At 46.1% G+C, this 23,436-nt stretch overlaps 1 protein-coding gene across 3 annotated transcripts; it reads left to right on the top strand.

The window, feature by feature from the left end:
* The first annotated feature begins 192 nt into the window (after nucleotides 1–192).
* shprh (SNF2 histone linker PHD RING helicase) lies at nucleotides 193–21,861 on the top strand. 3 transcript variants are annotated; one of them, XM_087146276.1, is made up of 27 exons: nucleotides 193–339; nucleotides 1,554–1,840; nucleotides 2,152–2,607; nucleotides 3,490–3,664; nucleotides 4,160–4,475; nucleotides 5,880–7,197; nucleotides 7,611–7,718; nucleotides 7,846–7,972; nucleotides 8,122–8,246; nucleotides 8,459–8,537; nucleotides 8,855–9,018; nucleotides 10,196–10,372; nucleotides 10,893–11,102; nucleotides 11,417–11,593; nucleotides 12,203–12,310; nucleotides 13,528–13,664; nucleotides 14,136–14,312; nucleotides 14,788–14,856; nucleotides 14,963–15,161; nucleotides 15,717–15,860; nucleotides 16,595–16,768; nucleotides 17,607–17,792; nucleotides 18,166–18,258; nucleotides 18,501–18,593; nucleotides 18,906–19,084; nucleotides 19,598–19,678; nucleotides 19,826–21,861. In XM_087146276.1, exons 2-27 carry the CDS (start codon nucleotides 1,625–1,627, stop codon nucleotides 19,956–19,958), a joined length of 5,421 nt encoding a protein of 1,806 aa, XP_087002402.1. In that variant the 5' UTR covers nucleotides 193–339; nucleotides 1,554–1,624; the 3' UTR covers nucleotides 19,959–21,861. The 3 variants fall into 3 exon arrangements, with proteins under 3 accessions (XP_087002402.1, XP_087002404.1, XP_087002403.1); XM_087146277.1 differs by having other exon boundaries at nucleotides 197–422; XM_087146278.1 differs by lacking the exons at nucleotides 19,598–19,678; nucleotides 19,826–21,861 and having other exon boundaries at nucleotides 18,906–19,088.
* Nucleotides 21,862–23,436: the final 1,575 nt, after the last annotated feature.

The raw sequence follows: 23,436 nt of genomic DNA, 5'->3' as shown, positions 1-23,436 counted from the left end.
TGGAGGATTTCTTGGTCCACATTTTGGCTGTAATAGGTAGTTACGGTTCTTTGACCGGGGGAGGAAATTGATAGTCGGATACCTCGTGGTATTACATGAAACAGCCGTTGACACCTTCAACTACTTCAGGCTGGTGCCCATCCACTCAAGTTCTGTTATGTCTACTTAGTGAATCAGGTACCGTTCGTTAAATTCACTTGCTAGTTCGCCGTTTGTGTCGCGCATGCATCAAGCCTCTTGTGCTTGGAGATGGAGGCGAATCGCGAGTTCGCCTCGAAAAAAAAACCTTCATATAATGCGTGAAATGTCTTCCTTTGTCTCTTGCTACCGGTAGTTGACGTTAGTATATTTTTTTCTGTTGTTGTTCGTTCGGTGGTTGACGAGCTGCGTAGAATTGGCATTTGTGTGCGCGCATCATTCAGGTTAGCATGACCATGGCATGACTGCTAGGCATGGCTAAACACTAACTTATAATCTAAGTTAGGTAGGTCTGTAGAACTAGAAACCGATAAAATTGTGCAGAAAATGCTTAATAGTCAGAATACCTCGTAGCCTTTCTATAAAAATAGAAAGAGTTCCATACACTGATATGATGGACATGCCTTGAAATGTTGTGTGACACCTGTCATGCCTGTACGTACGTCAACATGCCTGTCCCATGTCACTCAGACTGTCATGCCTATGCGTGCTCAAACCTTAAGTGAAAAATTCTAAGTAATCTAGCCTAAAGTAAATGCTTGAGCATTTACCCTGCTTTGACTTTTGGAAGAGTTGTTTTATTCAGACATCACTCATTTTTCCCCACTGGCATGCCAACAGCGCCGAGTGGTACATCGTGTACATGTATGTCAGCCATCAGAGAGCAATGACGTGCCCTCAACTTTCATAAGGCCAGATTTAGCAGGGAAAATATCAAAGCATTTACTTAGAAACTACTGAGAGGTTTTTCAGAACAGTCGCAAAAGAGTCATGTAAAGGATATATATCCAATGAAGTCCAAGTACGAAACGCTATTCCTTAACTTTGTAGGTCTTGGTATCACACGGCTGATTGACCACTGTAGGGGGAAACTTAGTTTATGTCCAGCCAGGAACTCTGTCTGAAGCAATAGTGCAGACACTGAGTCCAGTTTCTTTTTGTGAGAGGGACTGAAAGAAAGCATCTCTTGTGTTAACCCCTAGAATTTTATAGAACTAGTGCTTTGTTGCTGCATATGCTCCTACAGTGTATGAACATTCTTGGGCGCATTGCAGAACTGTGAGCCTTGTAGTTTTAGGGTACTCTCTTGCATGGTAAGTTGGATCTCCATCGTGTCCATGCTTATAAGAACATTTGGTCTTAAATTGGACTCTTGTAGGTATTGGTTTATAGCAGGGCAGCATCAATGAAAGTGACTACATTGTGATAGTCCGTGACGTCGTTTGTTGAAGATTCGTCTTCTGCCCGTTTCTCCTCCGCCTGGTCTCCTCAAAAGTCGGACATTTTGTGTCTAAAAAGGGGAAGAAGTTTCATTTCCTCAAGGTTTCTTGTTGACATCCCTACATCCTCTGCAGATTTGTCATTCGTCAGACTGGCAATTCTCATCCCAGAGACTGATCCCACCCCCCCCCACCTTGAGATCACAATGTCGAAGAGAAAGGGCAAAGCCCCAGTCCAGTTGAACCCGTCCAAACGTTGGCTGCTGTCGTGGGACATGAACGATGGCAAGCAGCCAGGAGCATCCACCAGCCACGGCGGCACCGTCACAATGCCATCAGATGCCCCAGAGACAGTCTTGGATGTTGCTTGTGGACCGAGAAGCTCAGAGAGCATTGGAGACCCAGTCAGTGCCAAATCCAAGGTGTGCTTTCAAACTTTCCACGTTTCATTTCTGTTATATCGGGCCATTTGAGCTACGTTAAACAGCATTTCATGAGTCACATCAAAGGATAAAGGATTTGTAAGAAATCTGAGTTCTGTCATGACCAGTTAAAGATATCCCCTGGAGGTAAGAAATGATAAATGCTATTTGACAAGCCATTTAATCACAATGCCGGTATTCGCAGTTTACATGCAAACTGCATGTTCAATACTGAACGATGTCTATGCAATCTGTGTTCTGAATTGGGAAACAGTTTTTCAATTTAAAAGTGGCTTTGTTTACATCTATAGATACAGGCTCCGCCCCACCACATCACGCCGTCAGAGTACCAGACCCTGTGGGAGAGGGCTGACTACAGTATCACCATTCACGAACACTGCCCCCAGGGGGACCTGGCCTGCCGCTTGGGCCAGATCGCGCTCGGTCTAGCTCCCCACCGTCTGTCCAAGCAATCGGAGCCGACGACGAGCCTTGAAATATCTGCCGTTAATTCTGAAGGTGAGGGATGCGATGACCTAGTGCCTGATGCTCTCCCCAAGCAGATCCCCAGAGGGCGCTGTTCGCTGTTTATCAGCTCCGTCGGGCCGCATTATCTGGTGTTCGACTACGCGCCAGATAACGTGGAGAATGCGCCGAACGGTTTATCGTCAAGGGTGTACTTCTGTCTCAAGGCAGCTGTGCTGAACGAACCGCCCGTCTCATGTTTGGACAGTGTAGAACACGTCTGCCACCATCATAAGTCAAAGGTGAGTTCCCGAGGCATCAAACAAAAGGCCAACAGATGACTGACACAGCTACGGTACATAAGAAATCTCGAATTATCATTTTTGATATGTGTACAAGTGGAAGTGTATTAACTATTCTCAGTTATTGCTGCAAACAATACTAGGTGTAAGACCGAGACTTTCAAAGATTATTCTCCTAAATTGCAGGTAGCAGTTCTCAGACCGGATGTTGTTAAACTCAGTACGTTTATAAATTTGGCGTACAGAAATGGAGAAAATATACCAAGGCCCCAAGGTTCCAATATTCCTTGTATTTCTTGACACTTACCGAGCTATGTGTCTACACTAATTTACTTAACAATAGGGCTGTGCCGAATATTCGAATATTGTTTTCCAAATTTGACTATTTGAATGCAAGATTCATAAAAAGGAAGGGAGAATTTTCTTTTGTTTTAAATGAGAAAAATTGCACTGTGGAGGCTTGTTTCAAGCAGATTCAAATGAAAGCAACAGAAATCATACAACACCTCAACAAGTAAATTATTCATTAAACAAGTTAAAAGGAATAGAAATTTTCAACAGGGCAAGAAGTATTGTTCATCTCTTAAATCTTGCTAAATCGTGGCTGGAGATACTCCTAGATGTGAGAAGCTATTATACTGATTGTAATGTACAACTGCGTGCATTATTGCAACCAATTTTGTAAATGGTCTGTCAATCTGCCAGTTGGTAAGACTGAATATTCGGATATTCAAATGAATTGAAGGTCAAATATTCGAACAGCAAATTGTTCAAGCAGACTCGGCCCTACTCAACAAATAACAAACAATAAACACAGACAGATCACGGCTCCGTAGTTTGTTGAAAACAGCCACAAAAACTCCTTTTTGTCTCATGTTGCAGGTGAAACTAATCCGTCACGGCTACGATTCAAAGACTGGTCGGCTGTCTCTGTCCATCTGCCTCTTGCGGCCGGCGTTAGCCGTACCCAAGTTTGCCTCAGAGCCGGTCAGACGGCTGGACTTCGCGTATCACATGCAGAACCTGATGCACTGGCTGCACGGGTTCCAGGCACCAGGTATGTGCAAAGGCCATTACTTGTCAGTGGCCACATTCGAAAGTTATGGCTACAGCTGGAGATAGCACATGGGCCTTTGGTAGCCACTGGCTAGTGGCTGCAGCTGTGACTGGCTGTAGCTTCTTCCCATGTAAATGTATGTGTCTTCCTCCCTGGGCAAGTTTGCTAGAATACTTCCCGAAAACTCCAAAATCCTCCACTCTGCGTTATACATGTACATTCAACAGCACATTGCAGCTTTCCTTCCCTGATCTTTCAAAATCCAAGCCAAGGTTTTGAAAGACTTTGAAGGGTTTTGAAACTTTGAGTAGTTGCAAATGTAATAAGGAAACTACAGAAATAAAATAGATGCACAGTTTTTCAAGTACAAGAGAACCACAGAACTTGGAACTTTTTTCTGTGAAGAGTTTTGCTCGATGAGATGGGATACCCCGTAAAATGCCCCAAGCTTCTTTGCGACACTTGCCAAAGAGAGTCATTCTCCGTTCTACACAGCTCCACGCCAGGTTCCGACCTCCAAACGGCACGACTTCAACCAGCTCTTTGACGCCGTGCGCCGCCGCCACGCGGAAAGAGGCAACCACGCCATTGCCCTGACAATCCAGCTGCAGCACCCCTGCCTGGTGCCCACGCTGCGGGAGTACCAGCGGCAGGCGGTCAGCTGGATGCTGCAGAAGGAAGGGTTCAGGGAGAGGAAGGACGAGAAGGAGGGGGCGGAGCTTGGAACCAGAGAGAGTGGGAGGCTGCACTGCATGTGGTCAGAGCTGCAGCTGGCTGACCAGACTCTGTTTTACAATTACCACAGCGGCCAGTGAGTTGCAAAACCTTGTTACTCCTTTGTAATCTGAACAAGAATCGACAGATTTTCATTTTTTATACCGACATTTGTTTCTAGTCAGTATACCCTAACTGCCCCAAAACCTGCCGTACTCCGACAGCAGGTTTGGTGAGGTTTTGGCAGCTTGATGATGATGAACTTGTTGAATTTGATGAGACTTGGGATGAAAGGCCCAGGGAGATGGTGTTGGATTCTGTGTGAGTTGGGACACACAGGAGTCATTGTGTGCAGTGTCTGGCTTGCTGTACCAATTGTTGGACTATGCTTGATTTTGTCAGGTTTGGTACTGTTCAGTGCAAGTCATCCTATACTGCATAGACCCATCCATACCATATCACTCAAACTCCAACGGGCTCATTCTGTTGGAGTTGATCAGGTTTGGTACAGTAACCTGCATGAACAAGTACATAGACAAGTACATGAACCTGTCGGATTTGGTGAGGTTCAGTATGCTTTCTAGTGCAGGAGCCTAGGGGGTTGGGACTAAAGTGTACATACTTGAAAAAGCGGCTGATAAACTGTAAGATACTTCTACCCTGTATTTTATGTAATTTTTGCCGAGGTTTACTTAGCTTCTCTATTACAATTAACCATGTCACTCAAACAATGCATTACTCTAAAATTTGTGCTGGTCTGTTGGAGTTGTGAGCTGTTTTGTCAGAGGGTACAGGGAGTTTGATAAGGGAGTAACCTGCCATGAATTCTACCAACAGTCTCACTTTGCCTGCCTGCTGATTGTCACCTGTTCAAGAAAATCCAGAACTTGAAGATGTTTGCCTCAAGACATTTGCCCTGTGGGTAATTCCAGAAATTAGGGGTCCAAAAGGGTGACATTTTGGTGTCCCTGTTACATCTGACCTTTGCTATCTGACATCGAAATATCACCAGAATTTATTTCAAATTATTACTATTTGTTTGCAGGCAATTTGCATTAATTTGTCACTCTTGCAATAACAAAATGTGTTCTGAATTTACAAAATCATATGTCAGAAGTGACAGGGACACGAATAAAATGGACCCCTAATTTCTGGAATTACCCCTGTTGTTGTTGTTGTTGTTGTTTTGTTTTAAAGGTGCTTTCAGCATCTCAGGCTATTTGCGACAATATCTGTAGGTTTATTCATACACTTTATTAATCAACATCACATTACGGAGTTAGGAAGAAGGTCCAGTTTTAGAGGCAGGAGGAAACCGGAGTATCCGGAGAAAACCTGCGAGAGCGAGTATGGACTGGAAACCAAATGCACTTAAAGCCTGGGCCAAGCCGGGCCTCAAACCCGGGCCTCATTGGTGCAAAGCGAGGAAAGAACCGCTACGGTCACCCGCTCCTCCCAATTACCCCTGTACCCGACTGTCTTGTTTTATATGCCCTGTCAGATTCACCAGGCAGCGCTTCACCCAGCTGCCCCCCTTCCCAGGAGGCATCCTGGCCGACGAGATGGGCTTGGGCAAGACGGTGGAGGTTCTGGCTTGCATCCTCGCCCACCCGAGGTATCAGGCCGCACCCACCCCGAGTGAGGCCAACGACAAAGAGGGGGGTCCACATCCCACCTGTGCTCTCACAGTTGTAGATGACAAGCCTTCGAACTCCAGTCGATGCGTATCCGAGGCAGGAACATCGGACACCGAGTGTTTGTCAAATGCAGCTCTTCGAGAGGAATTGCGGGAGGTTGCCGGTAGGGTTGCACAAGAAGGTAGCGCCGTAAAAGCCAAAGCCGGAAGCACCAGTACAGGTCCAGGGCCAATGGATCAAAGTACAGTAGGAACCTTGCTGCAGGCAGAGACTAAGTTGGAAGGTCCTCTTCATCCGTCTGATGAAGGAAAGGCTGCGTTTTCCGACTCGGGTGTAATTGCTTCACAGCCTGATATGTCACAGCATTCTCAGGAAACTTGCAGCCTTAGAACGGTAGATTCCAGCTCAGGGATGCATGCAGAGAGAACTTCGTCTGTGTTAAGCATCGCTAACCCCGAGGCTCAGCCCAGAAGAAAAGAACAAATATCAGCATCTGTAACTAAGACCGAGGACACAGGTGGTCCCGATCAGTTATCAACTACCTCAATGGAAGCAAAACGTCTCCAGACTGAGGACTTTATCAAACCAGGGCCTGTCAGTTCAGCTGTGCTTTTAGATGGCATGCCTTCAGGAAGCAAGCATCCGATGTCCCAACAGAGAGCACTGGTGTCCAAAATTTTAGAAACGGCAGAGACGAGACTCACTCTGGACCTGGACAGTGCAGAGATACATGTGAAAGGCGAAGATGGAAACCCATGTGTACCTGAGAACGTAGAACCTCCGATGGCAAAGAACACAGACCAGTCCGTACATGCAGCTTCGGAGGATGAGTGTGCCGGTCCAGGACAGCCATCTGAGACATCGCCTCCATCAGATCAGCAGAGTACAGCAGCAACCACCTCTGCAGAAGTTGGAGGAGACGCCAGCAAACCGTTGAAGAAACCCAAAAAGAAGGCAGCCCCCAGGAGACCGCCCCCGAACCCCTACCTGAGGCCGGCGAGCCGAGAGCCGCCCAAGTTCCGCTTCGAGTGCATCTGCGGGGTGCGGGAGGGAGAGCTGGACCCAGAGCGCAGCATCCAGTGCCGGCAGTGCGGGGGTTGGCAGCACAGCCGATGCGTGAACTACAGCAAGGAGTTCTTGGGGAGCAAGGGCTACCTCTGTCCGATGTGCTGCATGGAGCAGGTGGGCATTTTGTCTTCAAGAGTTGTAATCCAGTCGCTGACAAGTCCGCCAACCTGTCATGTCAACGGTTTGGTCACAATGACAGTAGATGAACAGTAACGAAGGACAGAAACAGATACCTTTGTCATGGTTCTTTCTAGTAGCTAGTGACTTGACTTGAGCTCAGAGACCTGCCGACTTGTGGATGACTAGTGATTGACTTGTGATAACACGCCTTAAAGACTCGTGACTATAATTTGTGATAAAATGTAAATGTTGTACAAGTAGGTAGAAGTTTGCAGATGTCTTATTTCTGCAAGAACTTTTCTTGAACAACTTTTTTTGCGGAACTTCTAGAAATCCTTGCCCATACAATCTGGTGGTATATTTCATACCCTCAAAATCTTGATTTGATTGGATTTCTTCATGTGTAGCCTGCAGTGCCGTCTGGAGCTACTTTGATCGTATCCCCTACAACCATCTGCCATCAGTGGATCGACGAGATCAACAGACACATACAGTCCCAGACCCTCAACGTACTGGTAAGGAGCCCGTCCATTATCTCGGCCAACCAACTTTCTCCAGAAAGTTACTCGTAAATCGTTTATTCATCACAGCGTTATCAGTCATGGTTTTTCTTACCGTTTATCATTTAAACTTGTCCTGAAGGTGTATAACGGCGTAAAGAAGCACGGCTTCTTCCAGCCTTGGATGCTAGCCAAGCATGACATCGTCATCACGACCTACAACACACTACGGACGGAACTGAACTACGTCGATCTGCCGCACACAAACAGTAAGGTCCAACGACAGTGAGGTCCAACACTGAATGTAATTAGATAAATTTATGTCCGTGACATGCACCCACTTCTGTCTACAAACACAGATCATTATAACTTCTGACATTTTCAAAATCCAATTTTTTTTTTTTTTTTTTTTCATAAGGTGAGACTGGAAGACGGTTGCGGCATGCCAAGCGTTACATGGCCGTCCCTAGCCCCTTACCCGCTGTGGAATGGTGGAGGGTCTGTCTTGACGAAGCCCAGATGGTAGAGTGTCCAACAGCTAAGGTAACGAGCTACAACTCATTGTCACCAAAGTAACGTTGACAACTTAAAGGGGAAGTGAAGAAGGCTGCATGGACAAGTTTCCTGACAGGCTAGCAATTTATTAAGTACAAACCGTAATGGAAAAATACCTGAAGGTGCCAGAACCAAGAATAAAAGTAGGAAGTTAATCAGATTTATTGTGCCCGTACTTATGATTCTGCTTTTGCTCGTAGGTCGCTGAGATGGCCCTGCGTCTGACAGCTGTGAACCGGTGGTGCGTCACTGGTACCCCCATTCAGAAGGACTTGGACAGTGAGTATGCAATCCCATATTTGGTGGGAAAACAGGTGATTAGCGTTGTAGCCAAGTCCATCGCGTTTCCCTGCAAGCCCTTCACAAGTCCATCATGGGCCATCCAGTCTGGATCCACGTCACAAGCTTTTCAAGTTAACTGAGACAGAAACATTCCTTTGTCACTGTTCACGCTGTTAATTGTAAATTGTCTTGTGAAGGGACTTGTCAGGAACTCAACTACAGCAACCAAGTTGGTTAGCTCGTGAAAACTAGCACGTACGCAACTTGAATAAGTTGTCAGCTGGACAACCATTTTGTCTTTTGATAATCCCCAGATCTGTACGGTTTGTTCCTCTTTCTGGGCGTGGAGCCTTACTGGGTGAGAAGCTGGTGGGACAACATGCTGTACTATCCCTATCTCCATGGCAACCAGGAGCCAATGGAGAAGGCCTTGGCGGAGGTGCTTTGGCGCAGCGCTAAGAAAGACGTCATCCATCAGGTACATTTCAAGTAATGCATTTGTGAGTTGACTGCCAGGAAGAAGCCATTCATTCTCTCAAAACTCAGGCCTTTACTCGGCATGGAATGTCAGAATCAGACAAGCAGAAATTGACAAAATGCGATGAGCACCCCTGCATGGTGTCCTAAGGCCATTTGGTTTTCAGTAAATTTCAAACTGAGCCCTTTGTCATCATGTATCTTTCAGATCACCGTCCTGATGAAAATAGCATCATGTCAGTTAGAAATGTTGAGGGCTCTTATTAATAAGGGAATAATTACGTGCTTGGCTGGTCTTAAGCGTGCGTTTAAGACTGGCTCAGGAGACTGGATGTGACTAATGCTGGGCATTGTCAGCGTTCATTCTCCTAAGCTGGTCTTAAACGATAGTTTAAGACTGGCCAAGTGCATATTTATTCCCATTCATAAATACCTTTTTTACTCAGAGTCAAAGAAGTCAATATGTGATAGCTTTTCAATTAATTTGTTCTAGAATTTTACTTTCATTTTCCCAAACACCCCCTGTCCATAGTATGGTATATTCCTTGTGCTGAGAATCTCCATATATGGACTTGGCGCCCACGTGGCGCGTTCTGGTTACTATGTAATGCCTCACAAGCAGACTCTTGACCAATAGGGATGGAGTAAACTGTCTCGTGTCCATATGCCAGACCAATTTTTATCCAGTAGGCATTATCTCATCTCATCGGGCATTTTTAAATGTTAATACACGGTCAAGTTGCATGCTGTTGAATGGGGAGACTGTCTGAGGTATTTGTGAATTTGTGACCCACTCTGTGAAAATGAGTCTTAAGTCACCAGAGCTACTTTGGAGTCAAAAGTCCTTTAGAATAATTTTGCACACTGTAAATCAACAGGAACCCACAGCACTTTTCACCATGGAGTATCCACTTTCATCAGGATGCCAAACTGAGTGATACATCAAAACAAAAAATTCAATTTGCTCTTTCCAATACAAATGAAAACTCAAAAAGTGGCTCTGGCAACTGAAGACTCATTTTCACAGAGTGGGTCGCATTTACTTGTGCACGTTTCGTTGGAATTTTTCAACTCAAAAAGAGGCTATTGGATTCCGTCTCACATTGTTGGATTGGTCACGAATGCAAATTGTGCGATTGTGACTCTTAACCAAAACCAATTTGATGTGCATCCCCCAGATCAACATCCCCGCTCAGACAGAGCGGACTCACTGGCTCCAGTTCTCGCCCATCGAGACCCACTTCTACAAGCGCAAGCAGGAGGACTGCTCCAAGGACTTCCTGGAGGCGGCCGGCCGGATGAAAGTGGACATCCGGACGCGCCTAAGCACCCTGGCTCGCGACACGGTCCACCGGGTACGCCGAGTAATAGCCTAACATAGACGAATCCGGTGGCAAGTGGTAATGCCGCCATTGGTCATTCACAGTGGCCCCCGCCAATGGCAGGGAGCTTTGTGATAACTGTTGTATGGAGCCACTGTTCTCTACACACAGCCCAACACAGTGCTCTCCGCCATTTAAGGGGGCCATCGGGAGTGTCCAGTGAAAGGTCAATGGATTTGTCTGTAGACTTGACCAATGTTTTACTTGAATACCTTACAAATATTAACTGGTTCCCTAGTCTGAATTTCAGCCGCTAGCTGTCAACTATAACAGAGACGTTCCTTTGTCCTTGTTCACTCATTGTTAGTCACGTAAGTGCTTGTGAAAACACCAGCAATAAAGAAAAAGTACTTGTGATGTATTTGGCCCTAAACTGGGCTCAGTTTGACATAAATCAGCCGCTGATTGGAGGCTAATAAACAGTAGCCTGTGCCAAAATTGACATTTAGGACGCGTTAACCACGACAGTGTTTTCCTGCTTTCTTTGCCACAGCTGATGAACCCTTTACTGAGGCTCCGGCAGGCCTGCTGTCACCCGCAGGCCGTCCGTGGCGAGTTCATCAGCATGCAGCGCACCACCCTGAGCATGGCAGAGCTGCTGGCCTCCCTGACCCTCAAGGCCAGGCTGGAGTCGGAGGAGGCCCACCGGCAGCTGGTGTGCGCCCTGAATGGCCTGGCGGCAGTCTGCATCATCAAGGGCGAGGTGAGTTGTTCCCGATCAGACCACCCCCCCGCTCGTTCGAGGGAGACGCAGATCTCTCCTCTCTCCCAGAGTATGAAGTGTGGAAGAGTTTGCCAGAAATTCTTTGCCAGAAACATATCAACAACTTCCTGCTTTACATTGGCTCAGAAGACCCACCTCCTGTTTAAGGTTGGCGTACCAAAATCCCTGTGTTGATATTGATAGAGAGGGACAGAATTCCTTCACGGTTTCTTGAAGTTAAGGGAAGAAGGCTGCGCGAAGAGAGACCAAAACCAGTCAGAAGAAGATGAGCAACTTTCACCCTATTTCACCAGATCCTAGATGCCATCCAGGACTACCGCGAGATTCTGCGCTCGGCGGAGGAGCACAAGGACCGGCTGAAGACGGACTCCCTACAACGCTTGCACGCCACGCACAACCTTAACCAGCTGATCCAGCTGAAGCCAGACGGTCTGGTGCCAACCCTCCGAGACGGGGACCTCGAACAACAGGTACCTCACGGACCTATATGTGTTACTGATATGTACCCAAATCCTTGGGTACGTGTCAGCGAAAGCGAGCACGACTTTGTGACGTCCGATCAAATATTTCCGTTGCAATTTTGTAAAAGTTGGACACATTTCATCTCGAGCAAAATTTTGCCGCAAAGTGGAATTCACTTTGCATTCACCTAAAGTGTGAACCGGCCTTATGTCAAATTATAGAAAAGCCGACTGGTATGAATACTTAAACGGAAATCTATTTGTCAGTTGTCGAGACTGATGATACTCCTATTAAGTTGCCTGATTAAGCACCAAGCCATGCCCGTGGTAGATTGTTCTAAAGATATTCACCCTAAACTGTATTGGGATTCAAACTCCTTCATCTTACAAATGAATGAAGTTCAAATGCTGTACTCCCATTTGCAGTCTGTGAGTCCCACAGATGGGTTGGAAAGATCTTGAATTGTAGAGATGGGTCCAACGTTTTCCGGCCTGCAGAACGACATGTTCTCCGTGTTACAATATCGGTTTGTCTTAACACTCATGGAGTCAACGTAGGTTGTACGTAACGAAGTTCCATGTCAGTTGAACTGGATGAGTGAACTGCTGCTTCAACAGGTGCAGGAGATCAGAGATGCCTATCTCGCCAAGGCCGAGGCAGCTCTCCAGTCCAGCATAGTCAGTCTGCGGCCACTCCAAGAAAAGATTGCAGAGCTCAAACCTAAGGTAACGAGTAAAGTCTTCCCCAAGGCAGGGCAATGAAACAACTGACGCCCGTGAATCTTGATCTACTTCCCTCTCCGGGTCATTTCTGTAATTTGCTTTAACCCTAATAGTACCTGGCATTGTTTGGCTTAGAGTACTCAGTACTACAAAATACTACGTAACACTCTGAGCCTGAAGGACCTAGCGCTACAAATTACTACTTGTGGCTAGGTTACTTCCATTATTACTTGTACAGAGAACAATGAAACCATGCATTCATAGTGCCACAGCACTGTATGGTACATTGTCTTCTCGATTGTATTTTATGGCTTCAGAGAATAATAATGTCATGTCCTCTTACAAGCGACAGGGCTGAGTACTACATTTTACTACTAAGTAGTACTTTGTAGCATGTGGGACTGTTAAGGTTAAATAATGCCCGCTGAATACTGCATGAGCATTGACACAGGTGTATAGAGCAAGTAAGAAAGTCGAAAGGATGGCAAGAAAATCTTTGATAAGCAAATGGACACCCTTCCAACTTATTCCACTCCAAATCTTCGCTGACAAGGTGGAGAGTGTCGGCTACCTGGCAAAATACTCAGCAAAATAGCAGAGCTTTTCAAAGTGAGCTGTTCTGATTATTTACAAGCCTCTGTTCTGTTTGAGATGGCACGCGTGGCTAACATATGAAGCACCCGCCTCTCACTACTGTGGTCCTGGGTTCAGTTCCTGGTTCAGGCCACATGTGAGTAGAAGATGTCCATTAGCTCCTTCCTGTGCCCTGAGGGTGTTCTCCGGGTTCTCTGGTTTTTCTGCCCCCTCCCCCCCCAAAAAAAATCCACACTTTGATACAATCTCTGGCTGTGCTCCGGGGGCATGCGTGGGTCACGTGATGACTACCCGAGGCACCCCTGTTTGTTTTTGGCTGAAACAAGCATAGTTCCACGTCTTCACTGTGTAATACATTTGAATGCAATTTGTGTGAAATAGACCGATCCAGTAAGCCCCCACCCCTTTGTTTTCTGACCAATCACAGCCATGATTTGTGTCCGGCCGGGTGTACGCAAAAGTCTGACATGCATGCGTCCGCGCGCGCGATGCTCACGGCTGAAACGTGTAGTATGGCATTGGAGGCTAAGTGGAACGTGCCCAGTGGGCGGGGCTTACTGGATCAGTCCATTTGAACTTTGAATACATTATTATTCACATTGTGTTGTTTTTTTTATGTGTGTTAGCTGTCTCCCCGTACCCCATGGTGGCTGGATGGCCTGCAGTGGCTGCGCTACGTGGGCGTCGAAGAGGACTTTGTCGACAAGGTCAAGGACACGCTGATGTCCACTACGCACATGGACAGCATGAGCGTGGCCAATCAGTAAGGATTTTGCAGACTTAATATGGATTTGAAGCCTCGATGTCGTTCCTGGCAGTTGTCGACTGAATTTAATTTGGAGATGTAAATCCGAAATACGCAATATTTGCCATTAAATTTGTTCAACATCGTGCGCTCGTTGTTTTTCCTTGAACTTTGATAACAGAAAAAAATTCACAAACTTGCTTCGGATTTGAGCCCATGGCTTCCTGCTTACTTGTACAGACGTCAGGCGTCGTTTGTGCAACTTTTTAAAGTCCTCTGTACTTTAATTTTGGACTTGATTTTGTTCATGAATGTGGCATCGATGAAAACAGTTTGTTGGATACTGCTAGATTCGGGAAAAAATTCCCATGTAAATAAACATCTTGCGCATTCAGTACTTTTCAGAGAACCTCTAAGGAATCCCGTACTCATATATTTTGACACCTGGCTTATTATGTTATCCGAAATCGACCCCTTGCCCCCCTCCAGTTTTTCAACACTCCACGGCTTACAGATGGTCATGGTCAACAAGCTGGACGACCTGGACAACGCTTACAAACGTGTGCTGGCCGGCATGGAGCAACTCAACATGGACGTCACCCAGGAGCTGGTCAACGAGGCGACGGATTGTCACTTGCGACCTTTTGGCGGGAAACCTAAAAACAGGCAAATCTTGCTCGAAAATACAATATTAAGTTGTATTTTGAAGTAACTATTAGAAAGACCTTCACAATTTATAAATTACTAAAATTTGTAAATCCTCCCATTTGTGAGTAGGCTGATTCTTGAATTATGTTGTTAACAAAGTTGGATGTTACAAACAGTAAACATTGAAAAGGTACATTTTGTAGTGCTCACGTCTGTGATGAATTGTTTTAACTTGATGTAACCCAGGAAATCATGTTCTACGCTGATATGGGAGCACCTGCAACCATACCAAGAGTGTTTAAGCCATGTATATCCTAACGTTAAGTCACCGTCTGGCATAGCTATTTGGAAGAGGTCAGTGACAGTGAGGTGTCAAAGGTCAGGTTTGGAAGATAATGGCATCATGTGGACAGGCCTTGCTGTATGAAAACCAAAAGCCAGAAAATTCTCGGTGTAATGTCAATCATAAGATCTTTGTATTTTCTTTCCGCAGGTGTACTTTCTGCACGGTTCATAACTTTTTCGTAGAATACGAGACTTGCTTGTTCTCCATTAAACAAAGGTAAACGACATCTCCTGAATGTGACGTTCAGAAGTACAATGACTGTTATTTTCCTTTTTAGAAAGAAATGCTTTCGAGTTTTCGATGGCTTTTCATCTTTCCTCAGGGAGGTCCTCTCCGAGGCAGACGAGGACGAATCGGAGGCAACCGGACCCCGAGTCCAGGGGTCCTGGGCGGCCAGCGAGACGGAGAGGATCCTGAGAGCCCTCTTAGCTTCCCTGAGGCAACACGGGGGAGACCGGGAGGTCCTGGAGGAAGGCGGGGCGCACATCGAGATGATGGAGGTGCAGAAGAAAGAGTTCAAGGTAGGCCAGAGGACAGCGGGAGCTTTTAACCGGGATCCCCGGGTCTGCGGAGTGGAACGATATCCACCCTCCCACTCTTTGACCCGGGGGGGGGGGTTACGGACTGTTTCGGATCGTCCCCCCTCTCTTTCCCCTCTCTCGGTCTTCACAGTCTTTTCGGCCAGAGCAGCAGACCAGCTGAGAGTGTGGTGCGTAGATGGGGGAGGGGTCCAAAGCATGGTTTTTGTCAATCTCTCAGGCTTGGTGTCTGACGTGGCTGCTGCCGTGGAGGCCTTCGGTATTCATGCTGAATGAAACTGTGCACCTCTTTGGGTGTAATTTGGCGTTCCTCTTCCAAAGCATGACTTCACCTTGGGCTAAAAAAGAAATTCCCAAATTGTAGGGGAGGTCAAAATTCAAGCAGAGTTGGCGACAAAGTGGAGAGTTAGAAACCTCCAAATTCTGCTCCCGACCAGGTCTAAGCCAGTGGCTAATGTTTACTCAGCCCTTACCAAGTAGCATTGTACTCGTCGGCTCGACCAAGTAGGAACTTAGTGAGTTGACCTTTCTCTGTAGAGCCTGCGGGCGACCTGGACAATGCTGTGTGAGCGCGTGGCAGCCTGGGACGAGCTGAAGATGGCTACCACGCGTCTGCGTCTCCGCGAGGCCCACGAACCGGAAGAAATCACCGCCGAGGCCAACGTCATCGAACCCGGACAGGTACGCAATGCCAGCTAACTAAACAGTCTGAAGTGAAGATGTCGCTGGAGCAGTACAACAGTTGCATGCCCGTCCCGAGCATTCTTGAATTGGCCTCTGTAAAAGTTTACAGGTGTTGGACCTGTTATTGGCCTGAGCACGGCGCACCTTGTAATGCAGGGATGCAATTTCCCAAGATTTTTCTAGAGTTCCAGGATTCCAGATATTCAAAGGCTTTAATCTTTCAAGTTTGGCTTCTTTTTTCCGTTTTGCAAATTCAAAAAAAGTGCATGATTTACGCAACCACAGCAACTTGTCTGTTATTCTACTGAACACCTTGAATAGCCACAGATTTTTAATGTTCTCATTGTCACAACCCTTCTGTTGGATGTCTTTTTGATTTCTCTTTTCCTGCCCACAATCACACCTCTTCTCAGTCATCCAGAATGCCTCCATATCCTAGTCGATGCAGTGGTGGTGAGAAGACTGCAGTTGATTCAATATTGAAAGCGGCACTTGAGCCGTAGCCTTACTTTGTGTTCTCTTGGACATCAGTGTGACTTGGCATAAGGCAGCAAGCAGCAATAACAAACCTACCTATAGAAGCCAGTGGCTAGCGGACAAAGCCACTTCCCCTAGGCTTCTGTGTCACCATCAGCCGCAGCTGACTCCTGGACACAGCCAAAATCTTGAGTTTTACTCGCGGCTTAAACAAAGACAATATCATCAAATTTAAATTTGTTACTCTCATGTAGTTGGATCAGCAGAGACTGAAACTCCTCAGCGATCGGGCCCTGGCACAGTCTGAGTTGAAGAGGAAGTTGGGCCAGCTGGTTTATCTGAAGAGCTTGGCTCAGGCTCAGTCGGATCTGCCGGAGGGCAACAACCCGGAACCTTGTCCCATATGTGTGAGAGAGCTTGGAAAACAGGTAGGAACCAATGACGGCTTCCTCTAGGCACCAATGTGATGAAAATAAATCACCTTGGAAACTGTGGGAGACTTCAAAGAAGTCATTAAAGCTGTCCGGTGAGATCACAGAAGATCCTATTCAAAGCTGTCAGAATTACGGAAATTTGAAAACTTAGTGGAAAAAGCGGAGGAAATGCTGGTTTAGAAATGTGATGTTTGTGGCTTCTGTGAGGGAAATCGTCGTGAAAAAAAACCTTAGACGGGGTTTATTGACAAGCAGGAAGAGATACACTGGATATGAAGGCCTTGTAAAGGCAGAAACACCCCAGAAAGAGACACTGGAATTTAGGCACACCTTTTAGGAAAATTCTTGTGGAAGTCACACAACCAAAAGTTACCCATCCCAGTTTAATCCGCTCCGAGCGGAACAAAAGAGGGCGTGGTGTTTTTTTTGGTACTCACCGCATAGGTGCGCCATGAGGCGTGCAAGTATATATGCGCGTTGACGCGGAGCACGCTGAGTACGTGTAAGTAATTTACTCCGGCATGTATGGTCTTTGCGTACACGCAGAGCGCGTGCAAGAAACCGCTTGTAACCACCTGTCTTTCTTTCGCCAATTGGGGTGCACTTCAGGCCAGGGCGGATACCACCATAATCATTAGAATCCTTAAAAACATCTTAAAATTTGAATTTTTACTGCAAAGCCGTTGCAGTATCAAGGGAAACTAGGACGCTGTCATTCCTACAACAGACCTTTCAACCACAGATCATCACAGAAAGAATATTGACCGGTCGTTCTGCGGCGCGGGTTACTGACGTGGCGGTATTTTGACAATTTCAATCCTCGCCCGCACAGTGGACTGTCCTGCCCTGTGGTCATTCCTTCTGCAACAGCTGTATGGACATGATGCGGGTCCACCGCGGCGGGCAGCGCAAGACCCTGCGCTGCGCAATCTGTCGGGCGGTGGCCTCCCTCCAGGAAATCTCCTATGTCAGCACGCAGCCGACCGATCAGCCAGAGGACTGCGCCATTCCTGTGAAGGTAGGGGGGGAAATGTTACTGGCGTGCCCTTCTGAGTTTTAATAACTTCCGCAAAGAGTCAGTTGCAACAGAAAATGATGGCCCTTTTTGCTTTGAGTGTTCCACGGGTAGGTGAGAAATGTTTGCTTGTATGGAAACATTCTTAAGCAGTTGTTAAATCCTGGGTCCTGTGATGCCTGAGTTGTTGTCAGGATATGTTTTCGTGAATGCAATATCAAAAGTGGAACTCAGAAGACGTAAGTGCGAGTTTGAGTGCTACAGCCCCCGAGTATAGCTGAATACAGCTGGATAATCAAGAGAAATGATGTCGAGAATGAGTAGGAGGGATTTTTTTTTAATTTAAATTTTTAATGCAATTTTTCTACAATTTTAGGGAGGCTTTTCAACCAAAGTAGAAGCGGTGGTTCGAACCCTCCTTCAGCTCCAAGAGCAAGACCCCAACGTGAAAGCCATCGTATTCTCGACGGTGAGTAGCAACGGATTGGCCTTCGTGAAATCAAGTCACAAACTATTTGCTCCAAGACACCACCATCCACCTGTGAGAACCATATTTTTGCCAGCTTTGGTTTGCTACTGTGAAACTCCTTGCCGAGACTACTTCCGAAGTTTACAGGATTACAACTTGAAGAGTTTTACACTTCCGGCCCCCGTTACGAGATACTCCACATTTTTGACTTATAATTTGCTCCTTTTATATGTCCTGTACAGTGGGTGGACGTGTTGACGGTCATCGCCAAGGCACTGAAAGACAATCATGTGGAGTTCCGTAGCATCGGTTCCCGTGGTGAACGCCAGTTTAAAGTAAGGCTTAGATTGTAAGGTTTAGAGGCAGCGTACGAATGTCTGGCTTGTCAGAAAACACTAACACTCGTCCCGCTTTCGAAAAGATGGACCATTCAGTAGTCTTGTGGCACCTAAGAGAGGGAATGCATGGAAATGAGACTAGATACCAGACCTCTCTTTTGAAACCCATGTGCGGTCTTGCAGAAGTGATAGACGAGCTCTCTCCACAGCAAATCTGTTTTCTCATATCTTTTCCTTAATTATTCTTCCCAGCTAAACTTCTGGGCTCAGACTAATTTGCCGTTGCATTCGCCCGTCTCTCCCTTGCAGGAAAACCTGATGGACTTCAAGCAGGAAGACGGAGTCACCGCCCTCCTGCTCCCCGTTCACAGCGGCAGCAAAGGACTCAACATCATCGAGGCTACTCACGTGCTTCTGGTGGAGCCCATACTCAACCCGGCCAGCGAGCTACAGGCCGTGGGCCGGGTGCACCGGATTGGCCAAACAAAGTGAGATTTTCAAGTTCAGAACTGAGGTCATCCATTGTCAGACATGACCTTTTAAGTTACAGTATCGCCATAAAACAAACTATCCCTCTTCCACTTCTCACCGGGGGTGGGGGGGATTGGCCATAATTTTTCCCCAAGATTTTTGGTGGGAAAAAAAAAGACATGGAACCAAGGAAAATGGAAAGCAGGCAAGAAATTGATACAGAAATGCAGTGTTATATGTGGGTATATAAACACTGTTGTACAACCCGTAACAAACACTATCTTCTAGTGTGAACCAGAATTCTTTATCACAGATAAGGGGACTCCGTACCAGAATTTTGTGGACTCTTCACAGGTACGTCCTACTGCTTAAGTGACGCGTCACATCCTGGACGTGTCGTGCTACCCTTATTGATTTTTGTCTGTGGTAAAGAATTTTGGTTCACGTCATCGTAACACAGACCAGTACGAGCATTGATGTCGGGTATCTTCGTTGCTGACTTGCAATTTCTGGTCTTGTTTCATCGACAGGCCGACGGTTGTTCACCGCTTTCTGGTCAGGGACACCATCGAAGAGAGACTGCACGCCTTCTTGCAGGCCAACCACACCAGGTAGGTTTGTCTTTCCCCCCCCCCAACTTTCGGATTTTGTTATCGGTTGCCACCTGTGCCTTGCGGAATCCGTAGGCGCACATGTGATTTCCAGCCGTGCACAGAAAGGTAATATTCAGACACGCCCACATTTTTCCCCAACCGCAGCGACAGCTTGGACAGCATGGAGGGAGAGACAGGCACCCTCACCCTGCAGAACCTCAAGCAGCTCTTCACTGATGAGAGCGGGGCACCAGACAGTGCTACGGCCGACGGCATTGTGGACCAAACAGATGATTGATATTCACGAGGCGAAGACCACGACAGCCAATCTGGACGAGGAGACGTCATACCATTTATAGCGTTTAAAAAAACTGTGTTTTCATGAATCATGGCAGGTTGCAGTCACGGATTGTTCCCCTTCTGATGTTTTGGAGACACTGGTTTATAAATACTGACATAGTTGAAATATATTTTCAACCTGAAAAAAAATCCCCAGTATTCCTAGAGCTTCATTCTACAAGAGTCTTCATGTGTTATTTCACGATAGTTCTGTTGACTTTATATTCCGCAGTAATTGAAAAAATGTACCAAAATCACAATTAATGAGATCATGTACATCCAATCCATCTTATTCAGCATTCACTATGAATATGTTTTGAGGTCAGTGTTTGTGGGAAACATCGTTTTGATTGACATCAGTTTTTATAAATGTTGAGGCATGCTGCGTCTGTGCCTTTGAGATAGGCGTGTTGGATGGTGCGAGGAGGGCACACAGTGAAATCTGAGGAGGTGTTTTTTGAGGCCTCTTTCACGCCCTTATCTGTGATGTCAGGCATCAAGTTTTGCTGCACCGTCAGACCAGACGCGGTGCCACGTTTTTCCACGTGACGGTTGGAGCCATACTGTAGTCACGTTCACCACAAGCCATCCAGTCTTGTTCCAAGTCCCAAGCTTCACAGACAAACTGATGATTAAAAGTTTGTCCCCACCCGCATTTGTCCGTGCGTCACAACGCTTGCAGTTTTCTTCCGAAACTACCATCGCAACACACGTACCCTTAGTCACATCCCGAACAATTATCCTGGCAGGAAATCGGCGTCCAGGACCCATTCTTTCCCCAGTGAGTGCTGATCCCCGCGGCTTGTTGCCTAGATCCAAGCACCTAAATGTACTAGAAAGACCACCCCAAAACACACTGTATTGTTGGAAAACAACTGTTTCTTACTGCCTTGGTTTTTTTGGAAGGGGGGTTTCTACAAGGGGCTTCTGAAACGGACATTTTATATAAAGGGCAGTTTTGAGATCAGGACACAATTTAGCACTTCAAGTTAGCACAATTTAGCTCTTCAATTTTTTTTGGGGGGGAGGGGGCATATGATTATCTCTTCCTTTGAATTGAATGTATTTTCTGTTGAGCATTATTGTTTGGATTCCTATCAATGGAAACATTACTAAACAAGTTTTAGCTCCATGCCAAATACCCTCACATAATTTATTTTTCTGTAAATCTACACATGTAGCATAAGTTGCAATCTTGTGTTTTGTTATTATGCACATTTTTAATAGTATTTAAGTTAGTTAGATAAGTGTACATAGACAAACAACCGTAACTTACAAATCTGTGCAAAGATGATCGATCGATATAAACAGAAAATCTTGAGAACATCAAGGAATGTCTCATCGTGGCCAACATAATTTGTACAAAGCGATGACATTACAGTGCGTGTATTTGATAATGTGTGCAATAGCTTTTTCATGAAGCAAAGGGAAACCGAGAGACTGATATTTCCCCAGAAGTACCTAGCATTGTCAGTTATTCCTGGACTGTCGATTTGTGGGGTTAGGCCCTCCCCCCGTGTGTTTTTTAAAACTAAGACACACCCCACACACCCTCAGCCCTGCATAAAAGCAGTGGAAATCATCGATATAAAGAAAATTCAACCTTCAGACAGTTGATGGCCCCAGCCATCGAATTTCAGACTGGAAACTGTGAAGTTTCTCTGTAGCAAACAGATATTTTTTTTAAGTTAAGAGATTTTTTTCAACTTTAGAAAGTGAGAGTAGATTAGGACAAGATTTAAATAAACAAGTAAATGCACGGTTTGTTGACGACAAACCTTGTTAAATTACAACTACTGTATATTTTGTCTTTTGACGCATTTATATTAATAAATGATTGGTCATCTGGCTTCAAAATGAAAGACTGGGAAAGAACTTCACATTCCGTTGCGCTTGAGTAACAGCAGCCTTGCGGCAGAGTGTTCAACCGTGTTTGTGGATGGTTGCTAGTTGTATTACCAGTATACGTCGCTTCTAGTCTGGTCGAGTTGCCAACAAATATCCCCCGCAAATACAGAATCGGTGCGAGTTTTATCAAATAAGGATGTGTCATACCCAGCAATTAGGCCAGGAATGCACACCTTTCCTCGCCCCAGAAACTGTACAAGTGGGGGCCTGGGGATCCGACACCTCCCACCGCTAGCACCGTGCGAAGCGGTGACTGCGCGGCCGTCTACGGGCGATAGTCGGCCCCCCAAGCCGGAGTCTGGCCCTAAGGGGTCGCCAGGAGCGCTGGCGGAGCTTGTGGGGCTACTCAAAAGCAGCCCCGGAAGCGAAGTATTATTTCCATTTGTCCTCGGCTCTCAGAAGTGGTTGCGAAGTAGACGACATGATGGTGAGGTATCCACCGCTTCACCACAGATTCGGCCTCCAAACCGACTCAGAAGTCGGCCGGCTTTTCGGCTTCGTCCGCTGCTGCCAGTGTCACTGTAGAAACCTAAACAAAACTCTCCATGGAATCGCCTTTAATACGTTTACGAACTGCGGTGTCAGCAGTCTATTTTTGGACGCTTTTGTAATAGCCTTGTGGACAGTGAGTGACGTCATTCAATGTGATAGTATATTTTCCAGTCGTCACAGTGTTTTCATTGTGGCTATACACACTTTTGTACATAGAGGCCATCCAAAACCGTCCGGGCCGCAAATGAGATGTTAGGGCCTTTATCATCATGTAAAAAAAAACACTAGAAATTTGATTTATAGCTTGAATCACTTCTTGCTCTTATTTTGTGACATCGATCAATCCTGAATATGGTTTCACAAAAATGCACTTCTTCAGTGAAGTTTTATATTGATCAAAACGTAATTCAAATAGCTTCATATTTTAAGACATGATTGACAGGGCAGTGGCGTAACTACACCGGGTACGCCCCCTAGTTGATGCCTGTGCCCCCCCCCCATTAGCTTTGAAAGCTTTGAATAATGTCCCTTATTTTGTTGTGGTGACCCCTTGATAAAATGTGTGCACCCTGGGTACCCCCCCCTCCCAAATTTATTGTCCTGGCGGGCAGAATTTTGTTCCGCGAGTTTCACGAGATTTCGAAATGTTAATCTAACGTGTCTACTCAGCAAAATGCATGTGCTGCCTCGGCGGAAATATGTGCTGATTGATTGTGAGTCACGCGCCGGCGCTGTTTAGTATGCAAGCATTGTTCAGCTCTGCTCGTCGGAACGCGTTTCCTAAAAAAGTACTCATATGGGCAATGTTGGGGTGGCATTGCCGGAAAGGTTGAGGGTCAGCAAAACCAAATTTAATTGAGTTGCAGTTTCCCGCGGCTTCGATATTAAGGGGAAAATGGCGATCCCTGAATTATACATTACATAGCCATTGATAGCGAGAGCCTGCACCTTTGGGAGATAAAAGCTGGTTGAATTTTCTGTTTCCTTAATTAAAAATAGCTAGACTATTATAACCTTGAAATTTGCGGAGATAATTG

The sequence above is a fragment of the Acanthaster planci genome, linkage group LG15 (genome assembly GCF_054643075.1).
Source record: "Acanthaster planci isolate LZ-2023a linkage group LG15, COTS_SCS, whole genome shotgun sequence".
In the NCBI taxonomy this organism is placed as follows: Eukaryota; Metazoa; Echinodermata; class Asteroidea; order Valvatida; family Acanthasteridae; genus Acanthaster; species Acanthaster planci.
The sequence above is the reverse complement of the archived record's forward strand: the minus strand, read 5'-3'. Positions and strand labels throughout refer to the sequence as shown.

Excerpts from the sequence above, each read along its gene's own strand:
- shprh (XM_087146276.1), top strand. The coding sequence starts at position 1,625 with ATGTCGAAGAGAAAGGGCAAAGCCCCAGTCCAGTTGAACCCGTCCAAA. Across the intron at positions 2,608-3,489 it reads GCCACCATCATAAGTCAAAG|GTGAAACTAATCCGTCACGG; the intron begins GTGAGTTCCCGA and ends CTCATGTTGCAG. Across the intron at positions 16,769-17,606 it reads TGAGAGAGCTTGGAAAACAG|TGGACTGTCCTGCCCTGTGG; the intron begins GTAGGAACCAAT and ends TCGCCCGCACAG.